This window comes from Chiloscyllium plagiosum, unplaced genomic scaffold, assembly GCF_037043375.1.
Source record: "Chiloscyllium plagiosum isolate Xiang-an unplaced genomic scaffold, Cpla_swu_hap1 HiC_scaffold_20, whole genome shotgun sequence".
NCBI classification, from domain to species: domain Eukaryota; kingdom Metazoa; phylum Chordata; class Chondrichthyes; order Orectolobiformes; family Hemiscylliidae; genus Chiloscyllium; species Chiloscyllium plagiosum.
The window spans coordinates 53,187,698-53,212,105 of record NW_028270158.1 but is presented as its reverse complement, the minus strand read 5'-3'; the positions used below and the strand labels follow the sequence as shown (position 1 = coordinate 53,212,105).

The window sequence follows — 24,408 nt, the reverse complement described above, 5'->3', positions numbered from 1 at the left end:
TTAGTTGAAATAACTAAACTAGGATGAAATAGTCGATGGATCAGAGATCAACTGAGGTCACCTGTAACTGCATTTATTACCTTTTTCCAAATAATTCAAATAATAGGCCTGTAAACAAAACATTTTGCAAAAAAGTTATTTATTTCTGAAAATATTTGGGATGGAGTTAAACAATTATAAACACAAACAGGGAGAAGTTTAACAGTTTTTCTGCACATATTTCAAAAGCTAAATTTATCCTCAGAAAATTGCAGTTGAAGTAAGAGTTCACCATTTGCTACTTCAGACTGCATGTTTGGAATTTCCTCCTAGAGAAAAAAAAACAGAACACTTTAGACTTTGATATATTAGCTTACTGTTATTTGCCTTGCCCACCTCCCTCTACTTGACCACCAGTATGCTGGGAGCTAGCCTGCCTCAAAAATAGAATCAGCCGTTCACCTCTAATTGTTCATTTAGAAAAAGATTTGACATTTATTCACAAAAATTCTGATAATGAACAACTTTATCCTACGCATAGGAAATGATTGGTCTTCCTTTCAGACTAGACTTTACCAGAGAGAGTGTCCTACTTGAGGAAGGCCAAATGGCCTAATCTTTTGTCAAACTCCCAGAGAATTTCTATATGGGGTGGGTGGGGGAAGGGGGTGGGGGGTGGAAACAGGGGTTCCATCCACATCTAGTGGAAGCATGGTCACAGATGTGCAGCAAAATAAATTTCAGTTGGAATGTTTCTTTTCCTTTAAGGCTTTAGTAGCAACAGAGTTTACTCGTCAAAATACCTGATAAAGGTCCTTTGTGCATACCTCATCAAGGAAGTATTTCTCAATTAGTTTTAATGCTGTTTTGTACACAGTGGTATTTGAATGGAATTGAAGAGCCTCAATTTTCTCCAAGCCATAAAGTTCCTCTATTAATAGGCATAGTTTGTCCGTTTCACCCAATTGTTCTCCAGCCTATTACAAAAAAATACAAAAAAGATGGCATTAACTCATGGTATATTTCAAGTGAAAAGTTGCTATTAAACAATGAATATTAATGCTGCAATTATCAAATCTTTTATCCATAAATCAATTCCTGCAGAACAAAATACAGAAGTTCAAACTGACAGACACCTTCAGAAGCCAAACTTACACAGAATTTAAAGAGGCAGCAATGTGGTGAATATTTATTCTCCAAAGAAGTCTCTTCAGTAATTTACAAAACATGCAAGTTGGATTGCAGAGGTGATTTGATCCAATAATGATCAAGTACAGTAATAAATCAACTTGAAAAGGAATGAAGGGTTGAATCATTTTGCACATTTCTTTCCTGCTCAAACAAAACCGACTTAGTGAGCAAATGTCAGCCAAAAGAATGCACAGAAATAGCAGAAAGCCACTTAACTCTTCGAGCCTGCTCCAGCATTAAGCGGGATCATGCACAACTGGGGACATTAATCCATTCCCTGCCATTGCCTCATATCTTAAATCCCTTGGATTGATCAGTTAGGAAAAAGCTTTTCAAATTTACAATTGTATTTCAAGATTTGTGCGCACACAGACAGGCCGAAGATCAGTGTAGAGAATCATTATCGACTAGACAGATGCTTAGGCATTAGGTCTTTAGAAAGATAGAGAAGGTCAACTGAAAACAGCATTTGTACAGAATGAAGCCTGTAGTATTCACCTTGGTGTGTCTCTCCTTCTCCACAGGAGTGATCCTTTCTGATCGAGATACCCTTTTCTCCAGGGTCTATTTGACTGCTTGTCAAATGCCTGTGCAATTTCAATGCCTCCCTGAACTGAAGCCCAAAATGCATTCTTGTCTTAAGAGGATTTATCATGTCACTGCATTAAATTTCCACTGCCAAGTGCTTACACATTACTAAATTTTATATTCTCATGGACATTATTCTTAGTTACTACATCCCCAGGCCTTTCCTCATCTACAAGCATTCACATTAGGCCCTGCTTAACCAATTAGAGATCATTAATGTAACATTAAGAGCAGTGATCCTAATACCAATAGATGAAAAACAGCTGCTTCCCACTATTTTCTACTTTCTACGCCTGGTCAACAAGCCTGGGGAGATTTTAAAAATCAAAAATCCTACACTTAGCAACCATCTTACTTCAAATGAAGAACAAACTTGTAGGGTTTGTTCCAGACTTGCCTTTATTAACTATTGTCCCAAATGCAAACTCTTCTCCACACTGCACCCCCCCCAACCCCATTAGATTTATTAAAAATACTTTATAGAAGCAAAGAATGCTGAAGAAACACAGCAGTCTGTCAGCATCTGTGGACAGAGAAGCAAAGTTAAAATTATGACCAAAGTCACATTGGGCTCATTGTTATTTGTTTCTATCTCCACAGATGCTGCGAGACCTGCTGAGTTTCTCCAACATTTTTATATCATAATCTGCAATATTTTGCTTTATTAGCACCAAGTTGATAGTCTGCTGACTTCATCCCTACTTTTCCAGGTTTGCATGCAACCTCTCCCATACTCCACCACTGCTATATGGAAAATTGTAGCCAGAGTCTCACCTATTTTTCACCCTTCCTTCCTTCAGCAACCTAGGATACATTTCACCTGATACAGGTAACTTAACACTATGCTGCAAACATACTACATCTTGTTCATTCATTTTTGCTTGAACCAATTTAACCACTTTACACAGACATTTTCAGGATTCTTTTCCGTCAAGATGAGGGGCAAGGTACTCGCTTAGTACCCCAGCCATGTTCTTGTCGCCACAAGATCTCTTAATTGACTCGCTAAAAGAAAACTTGCAGCCAACTTACAAGAAAGATATTGGATAGGCATTCCAGGATTACGAGAAGGATTTTGGCATCTTGGTTTGACAGCAGATTAAGGAGAGGTTCCAGTACTCCACATTGCACCAAGTATATAACCTGGTCAACTGTACCACCATTTGAGTAATTTGTCACAGCCCAAATAGCTTCTTTTTGTACTTTATATTCACCCTGGAAGACAAAACAAATGTCATACCAAGATCAGAGTGCTGGTAATTAATACAACCAGATCTTATTGAATTCTCATTAATATTGGATCTGGTTATAACTAGTCCTGTAAGAATCAGTTAAATAAAGTCAGTCTTTAGTATGAAGATGTTCATATCTTGAAAAAAAAGCACAATGTACATTAGAGAATGACATTTGTGATCCATTTCATGTGTTTTATTTTAATTAAAGCCAGCAGTGACCAAATGATAATTCCATTCTCTCAACACTTCAGATAATGGAGCAGTACATTCTACATGCAGTAAGCCCTGAACAAGCTAAGTGCCAATCAATAAGCATCTTCATTGAGCGCACCTAAATCATTTCCCTCTGATATTCAAATCAGCATTACCATTGCTGAATTGCCTAACACAATCATAGGAGCTAAGTTTGCTAGTGTTTGATATGAATAGCTGGCTTGCTGCCCAGTGCAATCCCATTGGCACATACATCTTAAAGAGGGAATGTTGCTGTGTACAGCATTTTGTACAACCTCCTACCATCTTCAAAAATATGATGGAACACCACATTTGCAGAGATCTCCTCAAAATGTAGAAGTGACTTGTATAAGAGGTGAATAGATAAGGTCTTCTCCACAGGATGGGGGGTGTTCAAATCTATAGGGCATAGGTTTCAATGAGATAAAGGAGATAGATTTAAAAAGGGATCGAAGGGGTAGCTTTCCATGCAGAGGGTGATGCACGTATGGAATGAGCTGCCAGAGGAAGTGGAGGAGACTGGTACAATGACAACATTTAAAAGGAATCTAAATGGGTATATAAATAGGAGGTGTTTAGAGGGATAAGAGACAGAGGCTGGCAAGTGGGGCGAGCTGGATTGGGATGCCTAGTTGGTGCAGAGGAGTTGGACTGAAGGGTCTGTTTCAGTGCTATACGGCTGAGTGAGTGAACCTCAAATAATAGTACCCGCCAGTTCAAAGCAGCTGACTTATCTGACAACAAGCACACTTCCTTCAACTCGAAGGAAAGAAAAACTGCTGAAGAAACCCTTCCCTGGCTTTGGAACTTAACTTTGCTTTCTCTCCACGGGTGCTGATAGACTTGCCAAGTTTCTCCAACAATTTGTTTTCATTTCAAAATTTCCAGAAACTACAATTCTGGTTTTATTTTTCCACCCACTTTGTTAAAATTTGAGTGTCTGCTTGCAGCAAGTTTTGCCTGCAAGACATTCCATAGTTTACCAATGTTGAACAGCAACCCTTCAACCACCTCCAAAAAGAGGAAACACTCCATCTCAACTTTAATATTGTTAACCCACCACGGTCACTGTATCAAAACCATCAAAATTTTCCATCCAAGAGGATCAGAGGCATTAAACAGTAAACTATATAGCAGCTGACGACAGACAATAAATGTTCATCATACCAGTGATTCCTGTATTCATTTCATTCATGGTATTAAAAACAATGGTAACTTTAAAATTCCCAAAAGTTAACAATTCATGACATCACACTTGAACTAGAAAATAATTAATAGTCTTGATATGAGTTTATTACCTTTACCACTATCCAATAGTAGACATGACATTTTGGACACGAAATGACAAAAGATTACTTCCCTCTGATGTACTTTTAAGTACAATTAACATTCACAAAGAGATAGTACTATTGATAAGCCCATGTCTGTTATGCAAGGAATTAAATGCTTACTTTTTCCAGAATTTCTATAAGGGGAGCTATAACTCCACAAGTAATCAACTGTTGAATCTGCATTGTCGGTCCAGCAGCAATATTGGAAATGGTCCAAGCAGCCTCTTTCTGGATCGAGGACTTGGGGTGTTTCAACAGTTTTGGTAGAATTGAAAGAACTCCTGCTTCAAGAGCAGCCTCTGTTTGTCTATCAGTTCCAGTCACAATGTTTCCAACAGAACGGAGGGCAGGAGTCTGAAAAGATTAAAGCAAAAAAGTGGTAATTTCAGATTACAATAGTCTGTTGTGATTAGACTGGTCAGGAAAATTACCACAAACTACCTTGAATTCAACTAAAGAAATCTCCGACGGTCTGACAAATACTGAAGCAATTACTTCAACTTTATTGCATGCATCAACCAAAATAAGACCAACTTGACTATTATCCAATTAATGGTGGAATTTAGCAACAATTCCAACAGACAGTGACTGTCTTTAGATGTGTCCAGGGTTCAATCCATGGGCAATGTTGTTCTTTAAAGTTCTGCTCCTGAGAAATCAGAAGTCTCCATCCTTTAAGTCTGTTGTGCAACATTATCGATGATCCTTTAGGTTTTTCTAAAATATTGACTACTCTGGAGCCATGAAGTCTGCAATTTGCCTTAACAGAAGGAGCTTATTTGTTCATGATATTTGGCTTGGTCTGTTCAAAGACAACCCGGTGATTAACTAATCTCTTTCATAGGGCAATCATTTGTCCTTGTGGTATAAAGCAACCAGTTATCAAGCAGTTGTTAAACAGTTTTGTTCATGTTGCTTTGACTCCTCCTAGGCATGGCTCAATTGCCTTCAATTCCTGCATTGAAGCTTCTTTGTCCCTTAACAGTTCATTCCACACAGATTACTACAGATTCTTTCAATCAGTGGACAATTACTAAGAGTTTCAGCTTACACTATCACATTTATGCAAAGGAGTGAAATTGGTAAGATCACTGAATATCTTGATTTTTAGTTGGAGCCTTCAGCATAAAATGCAGTATAAAGATGCATAGAAGCCACCACAAGGTTGAATGCTGAAACTAAGTTAATTATATTAACAAAATGGATATTTCTACTCCAGCCAGAAAAAACCATAGGTGTGTCCATCTGGTAGGACCAAAAGATACAGTATGCACATAATATCCATCTCTTCACTTGTTATACCCTGCTGCCAGGCAAACTTACTTGCCCAATATTTACTAATTTAAAGCCAGGAATTGATCTGGAGTAGTGAAATGTATATGAAATCTGGACTAAACAATACCCACAGCATGCCTGTATTCTGCCTGCAAGTTAATTTAAATACTGACAAGAACATGGAGAGAGTTGGTCAGTCATGTGGTCCAGAAGAATTTTATTTTGGGTTGCAGAAAAAAGTAGCAAAAGCATTGGTAATCATAATTGGTCAATCCTTTGGTTGCACGATAGTGCTGGAAGACCAAAAAGGAACACAGGGTTAAACTGAAAGTCTACAGCCCTGTCAGCATAACAAAACAATAGTGGAAAAAAATTAGAAACAAAGATTTACAGGTATTTGGAGAGACTGATTACTGTGCAAATTCATTTTGGCTCTGCAAAAGCAAAGTTTCTGTATGACAAGTCTGCCAAATGTTGGAAGCAGAGGAATTGCTGTAGCTATTTGATAAATGGACTCAAGAGATGTGATAATGTATCACACGAAAGGTTTAGTAAGGCATAAACCTATGGAATAATGGAAGCCATGGCTGCAGAAGCATTTCAGGAACCTGAAGCTAAAGGATGATAGTTGAAAGATTTTCAGACTTTGATTTAATGCTCTTTTGATTTTATTAAAAAACTAGACTAGGAAGTCTAGGAAGCAGCATTTTAAAACTTGCTCATGAAAGAAGATCAAAAGAGGTCAGAGGGAGGAAGCTTATAGTCTCCAGTATAATATAAGTAGGCACCCAGTAATATGATATGGTTGAATGAAAAATTATAGATGAGCAGAGCTTCTGTGCTCTCCAGATACTCAAACTAAACAATTACAAATTAGGAACAAACTTCAGTCACTTGGGTTTGCAAATAGGAAGAATATAAGTGGGTGTAATTCTAGCCATATTCAAATAAAATGTAAAGACTCAAAATGGACAATTGTTTAATATGCAGGTGAGTCTCTGGGAGATGTATTGTGCTCTCAGAACTCAGTCATCTTGTGTTAGAGACCCTTAAAAGGTTGGAACCAGGACAGTTGAGCAGGGAATACTCTTCCAATACCACATGTAGTTGTATTGTGTTACAAAAGAGTTTGGAAGAAATCAGGAGATTTGCATTGAGCTCCTGAAGAACCCATATTTAAAAAAGTACAATTAAGGTTCATCAGGATTTCAGTTTAAGAGCTATTTCTATTCTGAACAGTTGGAAGGGACACCAGCATTCTTCTTAGCTAATATCTCTGCCTACCTGCAAGAGGTTAATAGAGACATCTTCCTTTAGAAAAAAAAAGCATATTTGTAATTAAAAAGGAATCATTTCACAAACTTAGTTTGAGATTCCTCACTGCTGCAATTAGTAGGCATTTTGCAGACTTGAAGTGTCTTGGACTTCAAACTGTCATGCTTTGAAAAATTTCCAAATGACAGCATGCCAGACTCTTCTGATAGCATCAAAATCTTGCTAAAGCCAGTTCTAGAGTCAGAGCCTCAAAAAGCTATGAACATTTCGAAACAAAATTAGGTCAGTGCTATAGGACAATTGTACATGCTGCAGCATGGTGACAGTTGCTCTTTAGAGCTTTAAAAAAAATTTAAAATCAACAAACAAGGCAGAACATAGCTAAAAATATTGTCATCGTCATGCCACCTTCTTGCTGGAGATGATTGAACTATCTGGAGTTGATTAGAAATGCAAGAATGGTCAGGCCATTGTTCTTAGTTATTGAAGAGGTGATTTAGTGGTGTTACAGCTTCATTCTACATGACAAGATTGAAGTTTCAGATCGTCTTTCCTCACTGATACACCAGTTCCCTGCTTTAACTGCAACTTCTCTAGACTTGGAACAAGGGTTGTTCACCGATGATTATATCCAAGAGTGCCTGCAAATTGCTGGTGTTGATAGTTTGTAAACCTGAATTATACATGGCAGTGTATTCTACATTGTTCACTGAAGTGGAGACCAACACTTTTTTTTAAAAACAAAAAGGCAACACAATCATAGATCACTGGAAGCTTACAAAAGCCTCAACTTCATCTTGTTGAAATTTGATTTAAACACACCTGCACAGGACAATCACAAAATTAGAGGTTGGATCCACACTGCTAGAATAGCAGTGGATGGAATCATCAAAAGAACACCACAAATAGAAAGCAATTTTCTGCTCGTCACGCAAATGAATTTCAGTAATTTTTAAAAAGGAGCTCTTGCAAAGTAGCAAGGCAGCATATATATTAAATTTTTTGTAGTAAAGCTATACCACTTACAACTTTGAATCATTCACTAATTGACTCGTGTGTCTGAACAGAAAAGGATCCATTATTACAAAGTTTTAATCTAACAGAAAATTCAAACACAGGTCACAAGTAGATGAAGTTGTAGGCCATGTGCTTCCTGTTAAATGGTAGGACAATTTAAAGGATCATGGACTCCATTCCATTCTTCTGTCCAATCACTATTTCTCTTCAATTCCCCTGGAAGCCAAAGGTTTGTCAGTCTCAGCCCAGAATATGCTCAATGACTCGAGTCTTCTATCCAAAGTACAATATAAACCTCAAAAGCCTGTTTCCTCCTTATTTCAGTCCTATGTAAACTAACCCCTTATCCAGAGACAGTGTTAAATTTCAAATGCATCAGCTAGGATATGCATTTCCCTGTCATACAATATTCTGTGCAATCCTCTAGAAACAAGATAAGCCAATTATGTCTATTGTAAATCACAAGACAACCCTCTCATCCTATGTATTAGTCCTCAAACTCCACAGCATTACATCCAAGGAAACGATCTTTAGATAATAGAAGACCAAAACTGTGCTCAAATATTTTAGATGTGATCCTACCAAAGCCTGTATAATTGGAACAAGCCTTCCTCAAATGTTCAACTCAGCCCCCTTGTCAAAGAGCCAAATATGCCATTGGCTTTGCTAATTGCAAATTGCTGCGTATTAATTCTTGTCCAAGAACAAGTCAGTCAACCAAGGCATCTACTTTGTGGAAGCTATCACATACTGTATTTGCGAACTAGCCAGAGCCATATCATGGTATCCTTTTTACCCCAAATGAACTAGGTCTTGTTCACTTGGGAAACCTTTACAAATAGGGCTTCCCAAAATGGGTTGCTATTTTGAGCTTTGTGTCTAACATATGTTTTTGAGGCAAAAAAGGTAGTGGTTTTAAAAAGTCATGCAGCTTAAAGAATTCCTACCACAATGAACTTCTCCCTCTCCTGCTAAGGTGCTTAAATGCCCCCCTGCACGTGGAGGGTAAAACATCATGCTTCCATAACGTACAACTTGTGGATCCTGAGCGCACAGTAAGAATGAAGACTGATCAGTGAAGCTCAATACAAAAATGTTAATCTGCTTTATTACACAGCAAGTAAATACAGTAATTGCAAACAGGTTCAATCAAATAATTTAGTTCAATTGATTTGCACAATACACTAAAAAAGTAAGTAGGCTGTCTAGAATTCTTCTAAATGTTTGACCGAATATCACCTCCCTCCAAAGAATTTTGGATTTCTCCTTAGAATTCAGTCTTTTCATGTTATTTACATCTGATCAGTGTCTTGGAAAATAAAAAACTTTTCTAAATAGGTTGGAACTAACTTTTTGGCCATATCCAAACAAAGTAATGAATTGTGCAGGATCAGGGAAACTGCTCAATTTATAATCAACCTTGTTCCCGAGAAAGTTCATTCAACTACAAACATTTAAAGCCTTTGAACAGCTCTAAGTGCTGATTTTATAGTTCATAGTAAAACTAATGTTTACCAAGGAGCTCTCCATTCACTGGTCTTAAAATATTCATTGTTTTCATTTGGGGGGCCTTTAGCTCACCAGAAAAGCTAAAATGCCTGGAACAGTAAGTAAATCAGTGGTTTCATTAATGGATCATCAAAACACCTCATTGTATGCTTTTTAACTGACAATGATTCATACTTCAAAATTTAGTCTGGATACCATTACTGCCTGAGCATTATAGTTTTTGTAAAAAAACTCTTACAATATTTAGAAGCATCATTTGACAACATTTTAGAAACGACAAATACCTTTAGAAAGCAAGACAGCACATCACAAGACAACTACAGAGTGCTGGTCAACAAGTCTCTGCAGAAGACAGTGGGCAGAGAACATATGATTCACTGGCCTCTGGTTTCTTTGGTGAAGGAGGTTTTCTTTCTATTTCTGCTGAACTCTTCCAATACCCTAAGCTCAGCTAGTTTCCAAAGATAATGGTCATCAACTCCGTATTCACCCAGTTAGTAGTATCAATGCTTACCATCTTCATATCATGCTTATAGGTATTCCTGTGCAAAGATATGGACACCCAGGAGGCTGGGACCCAGTGGTCAGTTCTCCAAACACAGGTAAGAATTCAGAAATAGGACTCATTCGTCCAGTTGACATAGCTGGTGCTCAATGTTGATACCAGGTGGTTAGAGGGTCCCAAGGCAGATGAGGCATTCTTCCTCCAGGCATTGGGTGGCTTGTATTGGCGGTGGAGGCAGCCAGGACTTTCATGTCCTTGGTGGAGTGGGAGGGGGTGTTGAAGTGGCCAGCCACAGGGCGGTGGGGTTGTTTGGTGAGTGTCTCTCAAATGTTTCCAGAGATGTTCTGCGAGTTGGCTTCTGTCTCACCAATGTAAAGGAGACCATATTGAGAGCAATGGGACAGAATGGATGAGGTGTTTGGATGGGCAGAAAAATCTCTGCTGGACGTGGAAGGATCCTTTGGGGCCTTGGAAAGAGGTGAGGGGGGTGGGGAGAGGTGTGGGCGCAGGTTATAAACCTCTTGCGGCAAGGGAAGATGCTGGGAGTGGGGTGCGTGGACCCGAGGGAGTTGGAGGGAATGGTCTCTGTAGAATGCTGATAAAGGGTGAGTAAGGAAGCTGGTATTTGCAAGTCACTCCCTCCTAACAGCCCATCTACAAGTCTTCTTCAGTGACAGTCAGGAGGCACTAAGATAAAGCAAGGTAAATACTCTTGAATAAAAACCATTAACATATCTCCAGCATATTAAATTTCATAGGTATGGAAGCCATGGTCATTTTACATGATACTGCTGTTAATTACTCCAAAATTGTTTCTTTGCACAAGCCATCACTTTTCAAATGCCCTACATTTAAAAAAGTGTAACTCATGATGGAAAGGATCTCACAACAGTTCAGCTTTCCAAGTGGAAAGATTCAGCATGATTCATTAGTCAAAAATACCAACAGAAATAGCCAAATTTAACAAGCAAACAGCAATTTTTCCATCTAAAACAGCAATATATTTCAGAAATAATAAAAAAAGTCTGCCATTTAAATGGGTCATTAGGGCTGTGGAATTCCCTTCCTTAGACAGGATGGAGGCTGATTAATCCAGAGTTCAGATTTTTGATGGACACAGGAATATTTCATGGTTGTGTTCTGTTTGGTCCCTGCATCATTTCCACAAACCTAGTCATTAATTGAGGTTATTTAGGACAACAGTGTTTTATATTTTTAAAAACCCAGTCATTACTGCCTGCCCCTCTTCCGCGGTTACGTTAGGGCCCGGGTGTCCTTGGAAAAAAAAATTAAAAACCCAGTCATAGGATGTTGGCATCACAAGCTAGCCCATCCTCATCCCTGGAGGTGAGCTGTCTAAACTGGAGAGGAGTGAAGAAATTGTCCAGTAACTTAGTGTTATGAACTACCTTCCACTCAGCATTTTGCTAATGAAACAAGCTAGGTTAAAATAATTTACCCAGTGTAGCTCAGAGCCTTGATTCCATGAACAGCTGTCATGTGTTATTTCAATAGGTGGTCCCACAAGTTAGCTTCATCCTCAGCTCATTAAAATATTTATATTAGAGCCAAACATTTTCATGAAAATAATGAAGTGAAGGATTGAAAGGAAACATCTACATGTTACAATTTGAGGGATTGATATTGTGCCACTTTAAAATAATTTGATTAAATTAGAAGGGGTAAGTAATTCCATAGCAAGCAAACAGCCTCTCAAGAACTTGCTATCTTCACACATTAAGTGAACATATGCAGTATGCAACAGAATTGGCAATTACTCTTCAAACAGACAGTATCCCAATTAGATGGAAACAATGCAGGACAAGATCATTTAAGAGTACTGGAAGCATAGTCCTTAATTTTTGTTGATCACAAGTACATGGCTCATTGTTCCAGTGTGCTGTTCTAACAAGATATAGGTAGATGAATTTTAAACTAAAAATACCACCTCAACTAAATATCTCAGACCAAAAATACCTGAAAAATTATTAAATTTAACAGCACAACAGTGGGATTACTCTTGTCAAAAATCATTCTTTTCAGGCCTCGTTGCTTTTCAAATTTTTCTTCTCCATTTTACATGCAAGAAATTTTCCCCAAACTTCGCTTTATGTAGCACAAGTGTGGAAAAAGGATGGCGCTTTCCTTTAGTTGGATTACTCACCAACAAACCCAGTTTATCTTTCAACATCAATTGCACAAGCCTTGGCAAAACTCCAGTGCGAACCACCTCCTCAATCCGTTCATTTGGACCGTCTGTCAGGTAGGATATTGCCCAACAAGCATCAGAGAGAAGGGCATCATCCTCATAATGAAGCAGTTGAACCAGTGTGGGGAGAATCTGTTGAACTGCCTGGAGGGGGGGATATGGGTTTTTGTTGCGACACAGATTTGATATAGTCCATGTGATATTGCGCAAGAAGTCAACCTAGAATTCAATAAGACTGTATTATGCTAGGACAATGAAATGACTGAAGGTTTTAGCTAATGAAAGTTAAAGTAGCGTTAATACTTTATTGTTTAATTAGATTAGTACCACTAAAAAAAAAATCTTTGAAAATAATTATCTTGGTCAATGAAGAGCCCAGGTAATTTACACAAAATATACAACTTAAAAATATGATTTTTTTAAAATGCATTCTCTCTCATGTGGTGTGGGTGTTACTGAAAAGCATTTGATTTCTACCTCCAACTGCTTAAGGTGGTGGTTAATACTGCCTTGAACTATTATGGTCCATACGGGGAAGGAACAGTGCTTTTAGAGAGTTCAGTGTTGTGACCCAGTGATACAGTATAGAAATGACATAGTTCCAAGTATAACAGGTGGGTGGCTGGGAGGGGCAATTGCAAGTGGTGATATTTCCATACAGTGCCTGATCTTCCAGAAAAGTAACAGTTGTATGTTTAGCCTTTTTGTCAAAATGGAGTACTGGTGAGTTGCTGCAATGCATCGTGCTGCCACTGAGCACCAGCAGAGGGAATCAGTGTTTAGACATGATGGCTGTGATGCTATTCATGCAGACTGCTTTGTCCTGGATAATCCAGGGCAGTGGAAGGTATTTCATCATCCACCTGACTTGTATAGATGGTAGATTGGCAAGACAAGAAGAGTATTTCACCAGTCTGATCGGATCTTGTTGCTACAAAATGGCTGGTTCAGTTCAGTTTCTGGTCAGTAGTAACACCAGGATGGGATATTCAACAACATTTTTGAAATTGAATGTGAAGAGCAGATGGCTGGATGCTCTTGTTGTGGATGATCATTGTCTGTTAATCCTAATGCTTTGTTATTATACTGGTTTTGCCGCATATTGAAGTGTGGTAGTTTTCACTCAACGACTCAATCTTAGGGATGACAGGAAACTCCCTTTTCTTTAGGGAGATTTGGATTTTTGGAAGGCATTTGCAAAGGGACAGGAGGCTATTTAAGGCAAGATCCCATGGTGTTGGTAATAGTATATTAGGGTGGATAGGGGATTGGCTGACTAATAGAAAACAGAATTGAGAATAAGGAAGGCATTTTCAGGTTGGCAACCTGTTATGTTGAACACCATGGTTGAGGTCAGTACTAGGGTCACAATTAATAACGTTGATTTGGATGAAAAAGTGAATGTACTGTAGTCAAGCTTGACATGACAAATCAATGGAAAGACAAGTGATTAGAATGACAATGTAAACAAGTGGATAAAATTCAGCACAGGGAATATGAAGGTGGGGAAATGTAAAGTTATGCAGGAATAACAGAGGAGCTGAATATTATTTAAATGAACAAAGACTACATAAAGCTACAGAAGAGGAATTTAGGAGTTCTTGTGTAGTGAATGGATCACAAAAAGCAAGTGTCCAGTTCCGCAGGTAATGGGGAAGGTGAATAAGGAAAAATGGGGAAGTCTGTTTAAACTATACCAGGTACTAGTTAGACACCAGCTGGAATACTTAGGACAATTTTGGACCCTTTATCCAAGGAAGGATGTACTGGTATTGGAAGTTGTTCAGAGAAAGAGCGTTAGGCTGATCACAGGAATGGAGGGACCATCTTAAGATGAGAGGCTCTGTACTATTGGAGTTTAGGAGAATTAGAAACAACCTTATTGAAACACAAGATTCTTCGTGAACTTGACAAATTTCAGAAAGACTGCTGGCCATGCACATCTAGGACTAGAGGGCATAGTCTCAGAATGAGGGATCACAGATCAGGGATTTCTCCCCTCAGAATCTGTGGAATACTTTCCAGCAGAGGGCCATCAATGTTTGGACATCAAGTATAGTCAAGGGTGAGGTTTACTTTTTATTAAAAGTCAGCAAGGGAATCAAGAGTTAGAGAAAAAAAGATGGTTAAAAAGGAGAGTTGAGGACTACCAGACCAGCCATCCTGTGGTTTAAAAGAGCCAATAGCTTTCTATCATACAGATAGCAGCCTTCCTTTATTGATTTTCTAGAACAATAGGGCCGATGACTTATTACAAATCCTCAGTGGTGCACTGAGGCATACCAATACTGCAGACCTGGAACCTGCAACTTTCCAACTTGGGAGAATGCTTTGTTGACAGTTTGGGTTTAATATTTATTATAAATGCCATGTTTCCATCATCATGCTCCCAGCAATGAAACCTTTGATTTTTTGTTTGGCCCAGGCCAGTTATGGAAAGAGGAGGAGGAGGAAGAGTGTGGAGTGGAGAAAACAGGAGTCAAGAAATGTTGCCTCAATCTACAATCATTTTTCCTCATTTACTTCTGTTATTAGTGATAGGCAAATTGATTAAACCACAGCATTCAAACCACATCTCAGACAAAACTACTTTCTGGACTTACAGGGATACCTGGTTGGACCAATTGCAGGAGTGAGGGAACAGCAGAGCATTCAATTACTGCATCACGAAAGAGGGGGCCATCACCTGTAAGAGTTTTTTAAAAAGGTTTTGTCTACATTTCTAGTTTACTCAAATCTTTTGAAATAAACTCATTATCATGACATTTGATGGCCAAGAAATAAACCACCTCATACCTGCAATGTTGCCCAAGGCCCACACAGCTTGCTCACTGATGTGCATGTGTGGGGAAGAAAGGAGATGTATGAGTGGTGGAATAGCACCTCCTTCCACTACTGCCCCAGTTTGAGCTGATGTGCCAGAGGAAATATTAGTCAGCGCCCAGGCTGACTCAAACTGTAGTGTAGGATCATCCTCCCGACCAAGAAATTCAATAAGCTTCTTAACCAGACCTGCTTCGATACATTCATCTAGTGGAGGTTTCCATGCCCGAGAGAGTAGTTTTCTATCAAGAGGAAAAACAAAAAAATTCAATTCCTATTTCCCCTCAATTGGAACTTTTGTTGACATCTCACATTCAGAAAGGAATTACCAAGACACTATTACACAATAGTCCCGCTAGGTCCACCTGAAACTGCCTCGTATCAAATTCTTGGAAATAGTAAAAAGACTGCACATGCTGAAAGTCAAGTGTGAATAAAGCATGGAGCTGGAAAGGCACAGCAGGTCAGGCAGCATTGGAGGAGCAAGCAAGTCAAACGTTTCAGGTTGGAACCCTACATCAGGGCTGCCAGTCCTGATGAAGAATCCCAACCCAAATGTCAACACCCTTTGTATCAAAGTCTATTGAATGCAATACTTCAAAGTGGAAACTGGAAATAGAGAATGCAAAGCAAACAGAATTTAACACCTCTAAGTCTGCAGGATGATCAAAAGAGAAAATATCACATTGTGCGCTAGATATACTGGGAGATTAGGGTCAACTCAAATGGAGTTGGAATAGAAAAAAAGACTTGTGTACAAGTAGTATGTTAAAGGCCAAGTGCTTGTTCAATTATTCTCAACACTAATATTCCTCATCGAAAAGCTTATCTTGTTCTGGCAGTTAAGTGCAGTTGACTAAATTGTCACAATAGTTTGAAAGAAAGGGTTCTTGAATCTGAGTTTTTATAAAAAATTAAAGCCTAATTATTAGGTGTTCATCTTTAGGTTTGGGGAGTGGAAGAAAGGAGGAACAAAATAATTCTCGTACTCAACAGCTCCAATACACAGCTAGTCAAGTATTAGCTCCACAGCTGCAAACGTCCTAGTTACTGAAGTCCTGTCCAAAGATCATAATTTTTCACTAATGATGCCTGAAGTTCACTCAAGTACTCCACAGGTCCAAACCTGTACTGCAAATAGAACTCGTGTGCAATGTGTCATTAGAACATGGTGATCATTATTCATCCAATTTTCCAAATAGGGGAAAAAGTACTGTAATGAACTATCACTCTTACCGAACTCCATTTGTAGCTTCCGACTGTAGCAATGGGTCTTGGCTATTCATTCCCTTCACAATCTCCTCTATGGTCATTGGATGGCTCTGAAAAAAGGGAAAAGCAAAATTAAGTATAAGATAGTGTCTTTTTATTTTTTACTTTTTTGATTGTGGATTAAAATAGAATAACTGTTTTAAAGCCAGGATTGTTGAAGTATTACTGCAGTGTTTTTTTTTACAACCAAAGTTATCTAACTCATTATAAGCACTGTTTATCAATGATAAAAGGCCTCTGCCTGTCAACAATTCAGATTGGTTCTCAGCTGAACAGTTTGGAGCTGTGAACAGGTTAGAGAGAAGTCACCAGACCTCCTCTAACCCAGGAGAACGTATGTGCACATGTTCTCTGTAGAAACTAAGCCAACATAAAATAATTCTTCCTTCCACAGTTATCAGCAGTGACATTTAATAAAAGTCAGAGACCTTTTACAAGTGAACCAGCCACCCTGTGCCTTCTACAAACCACCGAAGGCATCTGGAGAAGGGAGACTAAAAAGGCAGCATTCTAATTAACAGCCATTTCAGCAGATCCTGTAAACAGGGACCACTGAACTGCTTTCCTACTTTTTCCATTCTTCCATATGACCCATGATTTACTTTTTTCCTGTTACTAAGTGTATGTACATGCAAGGGGAAATTTATAAAAGGGGAATAGAAGTTTCCCTTTTACCTAGAGCTAGGTACTGTTTATTGCAAGAAAACAGACAGACAGTAGACAAATAGAGTTTAGAGACAAGTAAATTGGGGAATTTTGATACATTTAAATTTTTTTTTGTTAAGTCCAGGAATAGTGGAACTTCATTTCTGGCATGTACCCCACTGAGGCATAAGTGTTTGGTCAAGAGTGAATTATAAATCAAGACACATTTAACATGGAATGTCTAATTTCATTTTGTGATTAACCCATTCCAGAATTTCTGCAAACTTTTCATGACTACATATCCTCAATAGAATCTAGGTGCAAAAGCAGTTGCATTCATGATTTTGTATCCTTGCTGTGTGATGTATTATTGAAATATCACATCAGACACATTCTGGCAGCTTGTGTTCATGTATGTGACATAATGCCAAGGGACAGGTCGATGGTTAATCTCAGCTGGGCTATCACATGGTATGAGTGATACTCTAATCCCTACAGGTCATAACCCCACTTGCAAAGATTTAAGAAGAATTGGCAGTGGATACAAATGAATATTTACCTTACCTCTCCAGATTAAAAAATAAAAGACAAAGATAACAGACAAAATGGAAACAATGTTAGAATTCTAACAGTTAACTGAAAATTGGTTGCTCTACAAGGGTATAATAAAGTGTGAACATTCCACATACATTAAATCCAGCAAGCTTTGGTAAAGAAGGGTCACCATCTGGAAATTTGCTTATGTTCCGTCTCTTCAAGATCTGTTCATCCCTTTTGGCTTTTCGTAATTCAACAGAAAATTCAACCCTCTGCCTCCTCAGTATCTGGTTTAAGCAAAAATTAAGAGTCATGGCTAGAAAAGAGATTACAATGAAAAATGTCCCAAACCTTAATATAGTAATTCAAACAAAAGCAGCATTTGAATAATCCCATCCCCTTGACATAGTAACAATTTTAAATAACTGATCACTTAGCAGAATCCCCAAAACATGTCTTAACTGAATATTTTAAGGAGCAAGAGAGATTAATAGAACTCCAGATAGAGGAGGTGATACACCTTTGACAAATATAGCAAATAGCTCAGAGCAAGCCATTCAGCCCTTGCCAGTGCTTATGCTCTACCTAAGCTTCCTCCAACACCAGCTCTTAACAATTCCAGTCTCTTGGATATGCTTATCTAAGTTCCCATTAAAAATGTGCTATATCTATAATATTCTCCTCAACCATGTGGTGGCATGCAAGGCGATGGAATTAAATTCCACATTGAAAACCTTCTAGCCAAAGTTTCTTCTGAATTTTACATTTCATTTCTTGGTTTACTATCATCTTCACATTTTCTAGTTTTGTGCTTCCACTGATGTAAAAAAATGTTCACTGGATTAATGCAAAGTATGGCAGGCTTGTCCTATGAAGAGAGGTTGAGTAGCTTGAACCTGCATTCACTCCAAGAACAAGAAGTGACCTTATTGAAACACGCAAGAATTTAGGATTTGACACTGGTTACTCCTTGTGGGAGAGTCTCAGACAAGGCATATCTCAGAATAAAAAGGTCTCACCTATTTAAGGCAGATGAAGAGAAATTTCTTCTGAGGGTAACAATCTGAGGAATTCTTTACCACAGAGGCTTTTTGAGGCTGGGTTAAGTGTATACCAAGCCGAGATTAAACAAAATTTTAGAAGTCAGTAAAGGGAATCAAAGGTTTAGGAAAAGACAGGAAAGCAGAGTTGAGGATCATCATCAGATCAGACATTCTCTCATTGAATAGCAGAGCAAGCTTGATAGGCCAAATGGCTGCATCCAACAGTTGAAAACCAGAATAGCCATTATTCATCCTATACTTCTCTCAAAGGGAAAAGAAACACTGCTGATGTATCCATTACAGATTGACAACTTCAGTTATTGTATCATCCTCTCTATACCTTACAGCAACCAGAATTGTACAAAGTTCTAAATGTGGCCTGATCTATTTTCAATAGAAGTTAGACAAAACTTGACAATTGAAGTTTTGTTTTTAAAAAAGTGGCTTTAATAAATTGCTTCACTACATTCAATGATAAGTATTTGTATTTTCAGCTCCCTATACCAGATTGAGATTCTCATTTACCAAATAGCATGCAACCTCCTTCGTTTATTTCACAAAAAAATACATTTGGCAATTAGAAGCTATTGTGCAAGATTAAAAACTTTCATTTGTTGCAGTTCTTTTCAGTATTGACAGTCCTCCAGTTCCCTCACCAATTGTTTTATATCTCCAATCTACACAGTTATTAGAAGTGAACAATGTGGTTCCAGCACTGATCCATTTTCTGCCACTGAATATCTATACTTCACAGCTGCACAGCACTTTTTCTTGCAGTCAGCTACTACCCATTCCAGTAAGCCTTCTCCTCCTGTTTAAGGATATTGAGATAGAAGCACATTTGCAAATCCAGCATTTATTACCCATTTCCATATGTTGACAAGTGATGGTGAGCCACCTACAACTGAGCAACCATTTCAAGAAAGCCACATCATATATTGGCCACATAGGCAATGAAGGCAAATTTCCCTCCCCAAAGTATATTAAATGGGTTTTTAAAACAAAATTGTAGCTTCACAATTAGAGAGACACTTAATTTATTCCAGATTTCTCAAATTAAATTTTAATTTTAGTCTCAGTTGTAGAGTCCAAGACTTTTTAAAAAGTGCTAGGGTGGGGGAAAAAATGGAGGAAAGAGAGACTTGCTGTTAACCATTCTGCCATCAGTACTTCGGACAGGGTGGTGGTTGCAAAATACAGCTAAACAGATATTGTAGTTGACGTCAAGCTCAATAAAACGTTCAATAATATCATCTACAATAAGATCTTAGATAGTAATAACCCTTATCACAAATAATTAGATGTCTGAAAGGAGGTAGGAAGTAACAAGCCAACAGTTATACTTTTGTTCCAGACCTCGAATTTCATTAAAATAGGAATCTCACACCCTTTCACCAAAAGAATCTTCAAGAAATAACAAGAGTGGTTAGTAGCTCTCATTGATACTTTTAAAATATTCTCATGGTCTCAATGAAAACTCCTTGAGCAAGGGTTGAAATAGTTTGGAATGGAGGCAGTGACAAATGTAGATGAGCAGAGAGATCTTTCTGTCCATGTATGTAGATCCTTGAAAGTTGCCACCCAGATTGATAGGGTTTTCAGACATACAGTGTGTTAGCTTTTATTAGTAGAGGGACTGAGTTTCAGAACCATGAGGTTATAATGCAACTATGCAGAACTCTGTGCTGCAGCACTTGGACTATTGTGTCCAGTCCTGGTCATCGTATTATATGAAGGATGTGGAAGCTTTGGAAGGAGTCAGAGGAGATATACTACTATGTTGCCTGATATGGAGGGAAGGTCTTACGAAGAAAGGCTGTTTTCACTGGAGAGAAAAAGGTTGAAAGGTGACTTAAATGAGACATAAGAATCAGAGGGTTAGATAGGGTGGACAGTGAGTCTTTCCCCTCACATGGTGAAAGCTAGCACAAGGAGCATAGCTTTAAATTGAGGGGTGATAGATATACGACAGATGTCAGAGGTAGTTTCTTTACTCAGTCATAGGGGCATGGAACACTGCCTGCAACACTAGTAGATTTGCCAACCTCAAGGGTATTTAAATGGTCATTGGATAAACATAATGGACGAAAGTGGAATAGTGCAAGTTAGATGGGCTTCAGATTTGTTTCACAGGTCAGCACAACATTGAGGGACAAAGGGCTTGTACTGCGCTGTAATGTTCTATGTTCTAACTGCACTGACTCCAACTGGTTGGCATATTCAGCCAGTAGCACAATATTGCAGAATCTCATTTCTAGATGAAAGTTGAACTTAACATCAAAAGAGTAGAAAATTAAACTGCTCCATCAAGAGCTATATCATGCAAGAAACAAGTACCTCCACATTTTTGCCTCTGTTCTTGAATTTTTTCATCCTCTCATTCTCAGTTTCACTAGTTGACATCTTGGCTGCCTGAATGTAAAGGAAACAACATGCAACTTGAGATCAACAATGCACAGTAAAATTTAAACATTAGTTTTAACTGCTATTTTAAAGAGCAGTTAAAACATTTTAAATGACCAGCCAATAGAAATGATAGCACAAAGCATTTTACTGATAAAAAAGGTGAACGAGAACTGAAGGACCAAACTTAGGAGAGTGCAAACTACTAAAGCAAGACCATATCTTCCATAGTAGCCTTAAGTAATAAAGTACAGCATGATCTATATGTAGCAAATTTAGTCTCATCTCTATCCATTCCATGCATAGAGTCAGTCATAAATGGACCAGTTAGATCCAATTGAAACAAAAATCCTCAGTAAAAAACACACCATTTATATATGGTCTGATATATCGATCTTAAATAAGAATGGTTTCTCTTTTTTATTGGTCCAAGAGTAGATATGACAATTAATTACAAATTCTGATTGAAGAACAAAGTCAATTAAATTATCTGAATTCCTCTGTACTCTTGCCTTGCTTCCACTTTCAAGAAATACATTTGTTCAAATTACCAAACCCACTGTTGTAGGCTTCATGAAGTCATTGTACTAAAATACTACACAGTCAGAAATATGAAGTGTCCATTGTACATTTGGAGCAATCACCAAGTGCATTTGAGATAGATCGTATGTTCAAGCACAATTCATGAAGTTACATTGTAATAGAGTCAGTCATCTATTCCAGAGACGATGATTCAATGTTATGCAATTGCCAATTTGCTGACATGGTAAGGACTGCAAATAAAATGGGACCCAGACAGTTAATCTGATAATGTGTTTGGTTACAAGTTCAGGTATTGGTTGATATCCAATATGGGTAGCAAGTAATTTGCAAAATTCAGTGACTAGTTTATGGGCCTCAATGAATTCCAAAAATAGAAGCCACTATTTACTATTAAACAGTCTAGTTTTCATTCTTAAAATACAATCTGTATTTTCTGGACAGATGCAGCATGACCTGCTGAGCTTTTCCAGCACTGGCACCATTTCCCTCGTGCTGTTTTTTGACTTTCTGAAAGATTGTATGGGGGTGGAAAAAGCTGCCTGCAGGTAATAGAGGACTGCCATTTGCTGCTTAACTTACAACTGCTAGAACTTGTGATTTAATTAAAAAAAAAACACTTCTACTCAAAAACATCTTTTGCAAAAAGACATTTCTGCTGTTGGCAGATCAAGTAACAAGGAGACAGCCGATTAAGATAGAAAAAGACAACTATAATTGAGGACACCACAATCCCAAAACATTGTTTTACCAACATGGTACAATCAGCTTTCATTAATTTTTTTAAAATTCATTTACTAAAATCAACATGTTCAGGTGCTGTTACACACCTCTGGAGCAGATAGGACTTGAACCCAGGCCTCCTGGCTCAGAAGTAGAGACAACACCACAGCACGACAAGGTTTTTCAGAGGGATCTTCACCAAAGGTCAGAGATTTGCTGCCACATCAAAATGGTCTAGCTTGCCCTTATGCATCCCTCAAGATGAATTTCAGCGTTACCACATACTATACCTGGACAACTCAGTAGATATCAGCTGAAAGACAAGCAGCCCTTTCACCCTCTCTCTTTTAAAGGAGGCAGGCAGCCAAGCATAATCTGTCTGGAGCTGCCCTGAACAGTTAACTGACATTTACCCTGGACATAGACAGAAGTTGGCATCTTCTTTGCTGATAGGTCTTCATAGTCCTGCTGAATGGTTTGAAGCAGAAATGGGACTTCTTCCCCAATGATTGACAACGGTAGCCACACCAGCCTGTCAAAGGCTACAACACAAATTTGTGCAGACTCCATTGTCTGTTGGAGTGACCTACTTCCTACAAAGGTGGGCAATGTCTTTCTCCACTCTGTCAAGAGTGCCATTATCTTGCCAACACATTACAGTCTCTGCTACTGTATCCCTGAGGGTCATTCTCTACCACTCATGATTGGCTGCAACGTCTAGTACCCAAGCTCACTGACTCCAACCCTTGACATCATTAACTCGACATACCCATTTACGATTAAGGACACTTCTACACCTGCACTTGAAGTAACTCCCGTAATAGTCATCTCATGTTCCACACAGCAATACAGAAAGGGTCAAGGTGGTTGGTGGCCTGCCAGACATTCAGCTTCTCACTTTCTGTGACGTGAATTCAAAGTTTGACTGTACCAATCAGCCAACTGACCACATCCAAGCTCCTGGATTGGTTTCAGAAGTAGACCCGGACAAGGCAGAGACCACCTCAGCAAAACGTCATGGCTTTGTGTCTGTGCTGACAACACAGCAATACAGAACTATGCTGTGAACCTGATATCTCTGGCAAAGGGGATAAATGGCACAGAAAGCAGTCAAATTGATTCAGAGAGTGTGTGCAATGACAGCAAACAAAACGCCCAGAGATGCCTGGTCCAATCCAGGGGCTGGATAAGTGTCCTTCAGCAGTGTCCATGCAGCAATATTACAATAATCAATGCTGATGCAGCATGAAGTGCAGAAGCATCCTGTCAGGATCAGAGATATGCCATGCAGGCTCTTAGAGGCTGACACGTGTTAGTTATCAGTGTCTGTGGATGTAGGGGGCATGTGGCCATTGCCCATGAAGCATATCCTGAGAAGTTGGTGCCCATTCTTCGACATAGGAGGCAGGTTGCAGCCATTTGGTACCCAGTGAACACTGAGTTGAGAATTTACAGCATCTAGCTTGTTTGACCTATTTGGCAGGATAAGATGCAGAATAGGAATTAGAAATATGGACATTAATAAGGCATTTTACAAACTATAATTTCCATGATTGGAAACTCAATATTACCTAGCAAGAAGCATGTCACATTGCTTGACAAAAACAAAAGATGTAGCATTGTGTTCCAGATGTTGAGCTAGGCCTGAATAGACTTCCACTTCAAATCCAATCATAGCCCACAACTCAGATCCTTAAGATTCCATCCATTCTCCACGTGTGGAAAGAAAATCTCATGCTTCTAACATTCAAAAGGAAAATTTCTCAAAAGCCAAAGTAATGTGATATTTCATTGAACTACATATATGAACACCTGGAGACCATTCCTCGAGCTTCACTCTAGAGAACAACTTCATAATCCTCACACAGATTCCATTATCTGTTAAAACTATTTTTGAAAAAATTTTTTTAAAAGGTGACAGAATCAAGTCCATACACAATTCTTCATTTACAGTCTAAAGTACTTCAAACATACAATATCTCATGACTTACCAAGAAAGGTCAAATCATATCCAAGAACCACTTTACAATGTTTATTAGCATGGACTTACCCAAAATAAAATTCACCAACTAGT

General features: G+C 38.5%; 1 protein-coding gene across 1 annotated transcript; it reads right to left on the bottom strand.

Annotated features, from left to right (window-relative positions):
- Positions 1 to 18: 18 nt before the first annotated feature.
- LOC122560385 (importin subunit alpha-5-like) lies at positions 19 to 24,408 on the bottom strand. Its single transcript, XM_043711023.2, has 11 exons — positions 24,385 to 24,408; positions 21,006 to 21,080; positions 17,778 to 17,912; positions 16,408 to 16,493; positions 15,145 to 15,413; positions 14,952 to 15,034; positions 12,304 to 12,567; positions 4,679 to 4,912; positions 2,791 to 2,973; positions 807 to 956; positions 19 to 308 (listed from the first exon to the last, which is right to left on the bottom strand). Exons 2-11 carry the CDS (start codon positions 21,069 to 21,071, stop codon positions 222 to 224), a joined length of 1,557 nt encoding a protein of 518 aa, XP_043566958.2. The 5' UTR covers positions 21,072 to 21,080; positions 24,385 to 24,408; the 3' UTR covers positions 19 to 221.

Excerpts from the sequence above, each read along its gene's own strand:
- LOC122560385 (XM_043711023.2), bottom strand. The coding sequence starts at position 21,071 with ATGTCAACTAGTGAAACTGAGAATGAGAGGATGAAAAAATTCAAGAAC. Across the intron at positions 17,913-21,005 it reads ACAGAGGCAAAAATGTGGAG|ATACTGAGGAGGCAGAGGGT; the intron begins GTACTTGTTTCT and ends TGCTTAAACCAG. Across the intron at positions 15,035-15,144 it reads GGCCTTGGGCAACATTGCAG|GTGATGGCCCCCTCTTTCGT; the intron begins GTATGAGGTGGT and ends AAACTCTTACAG.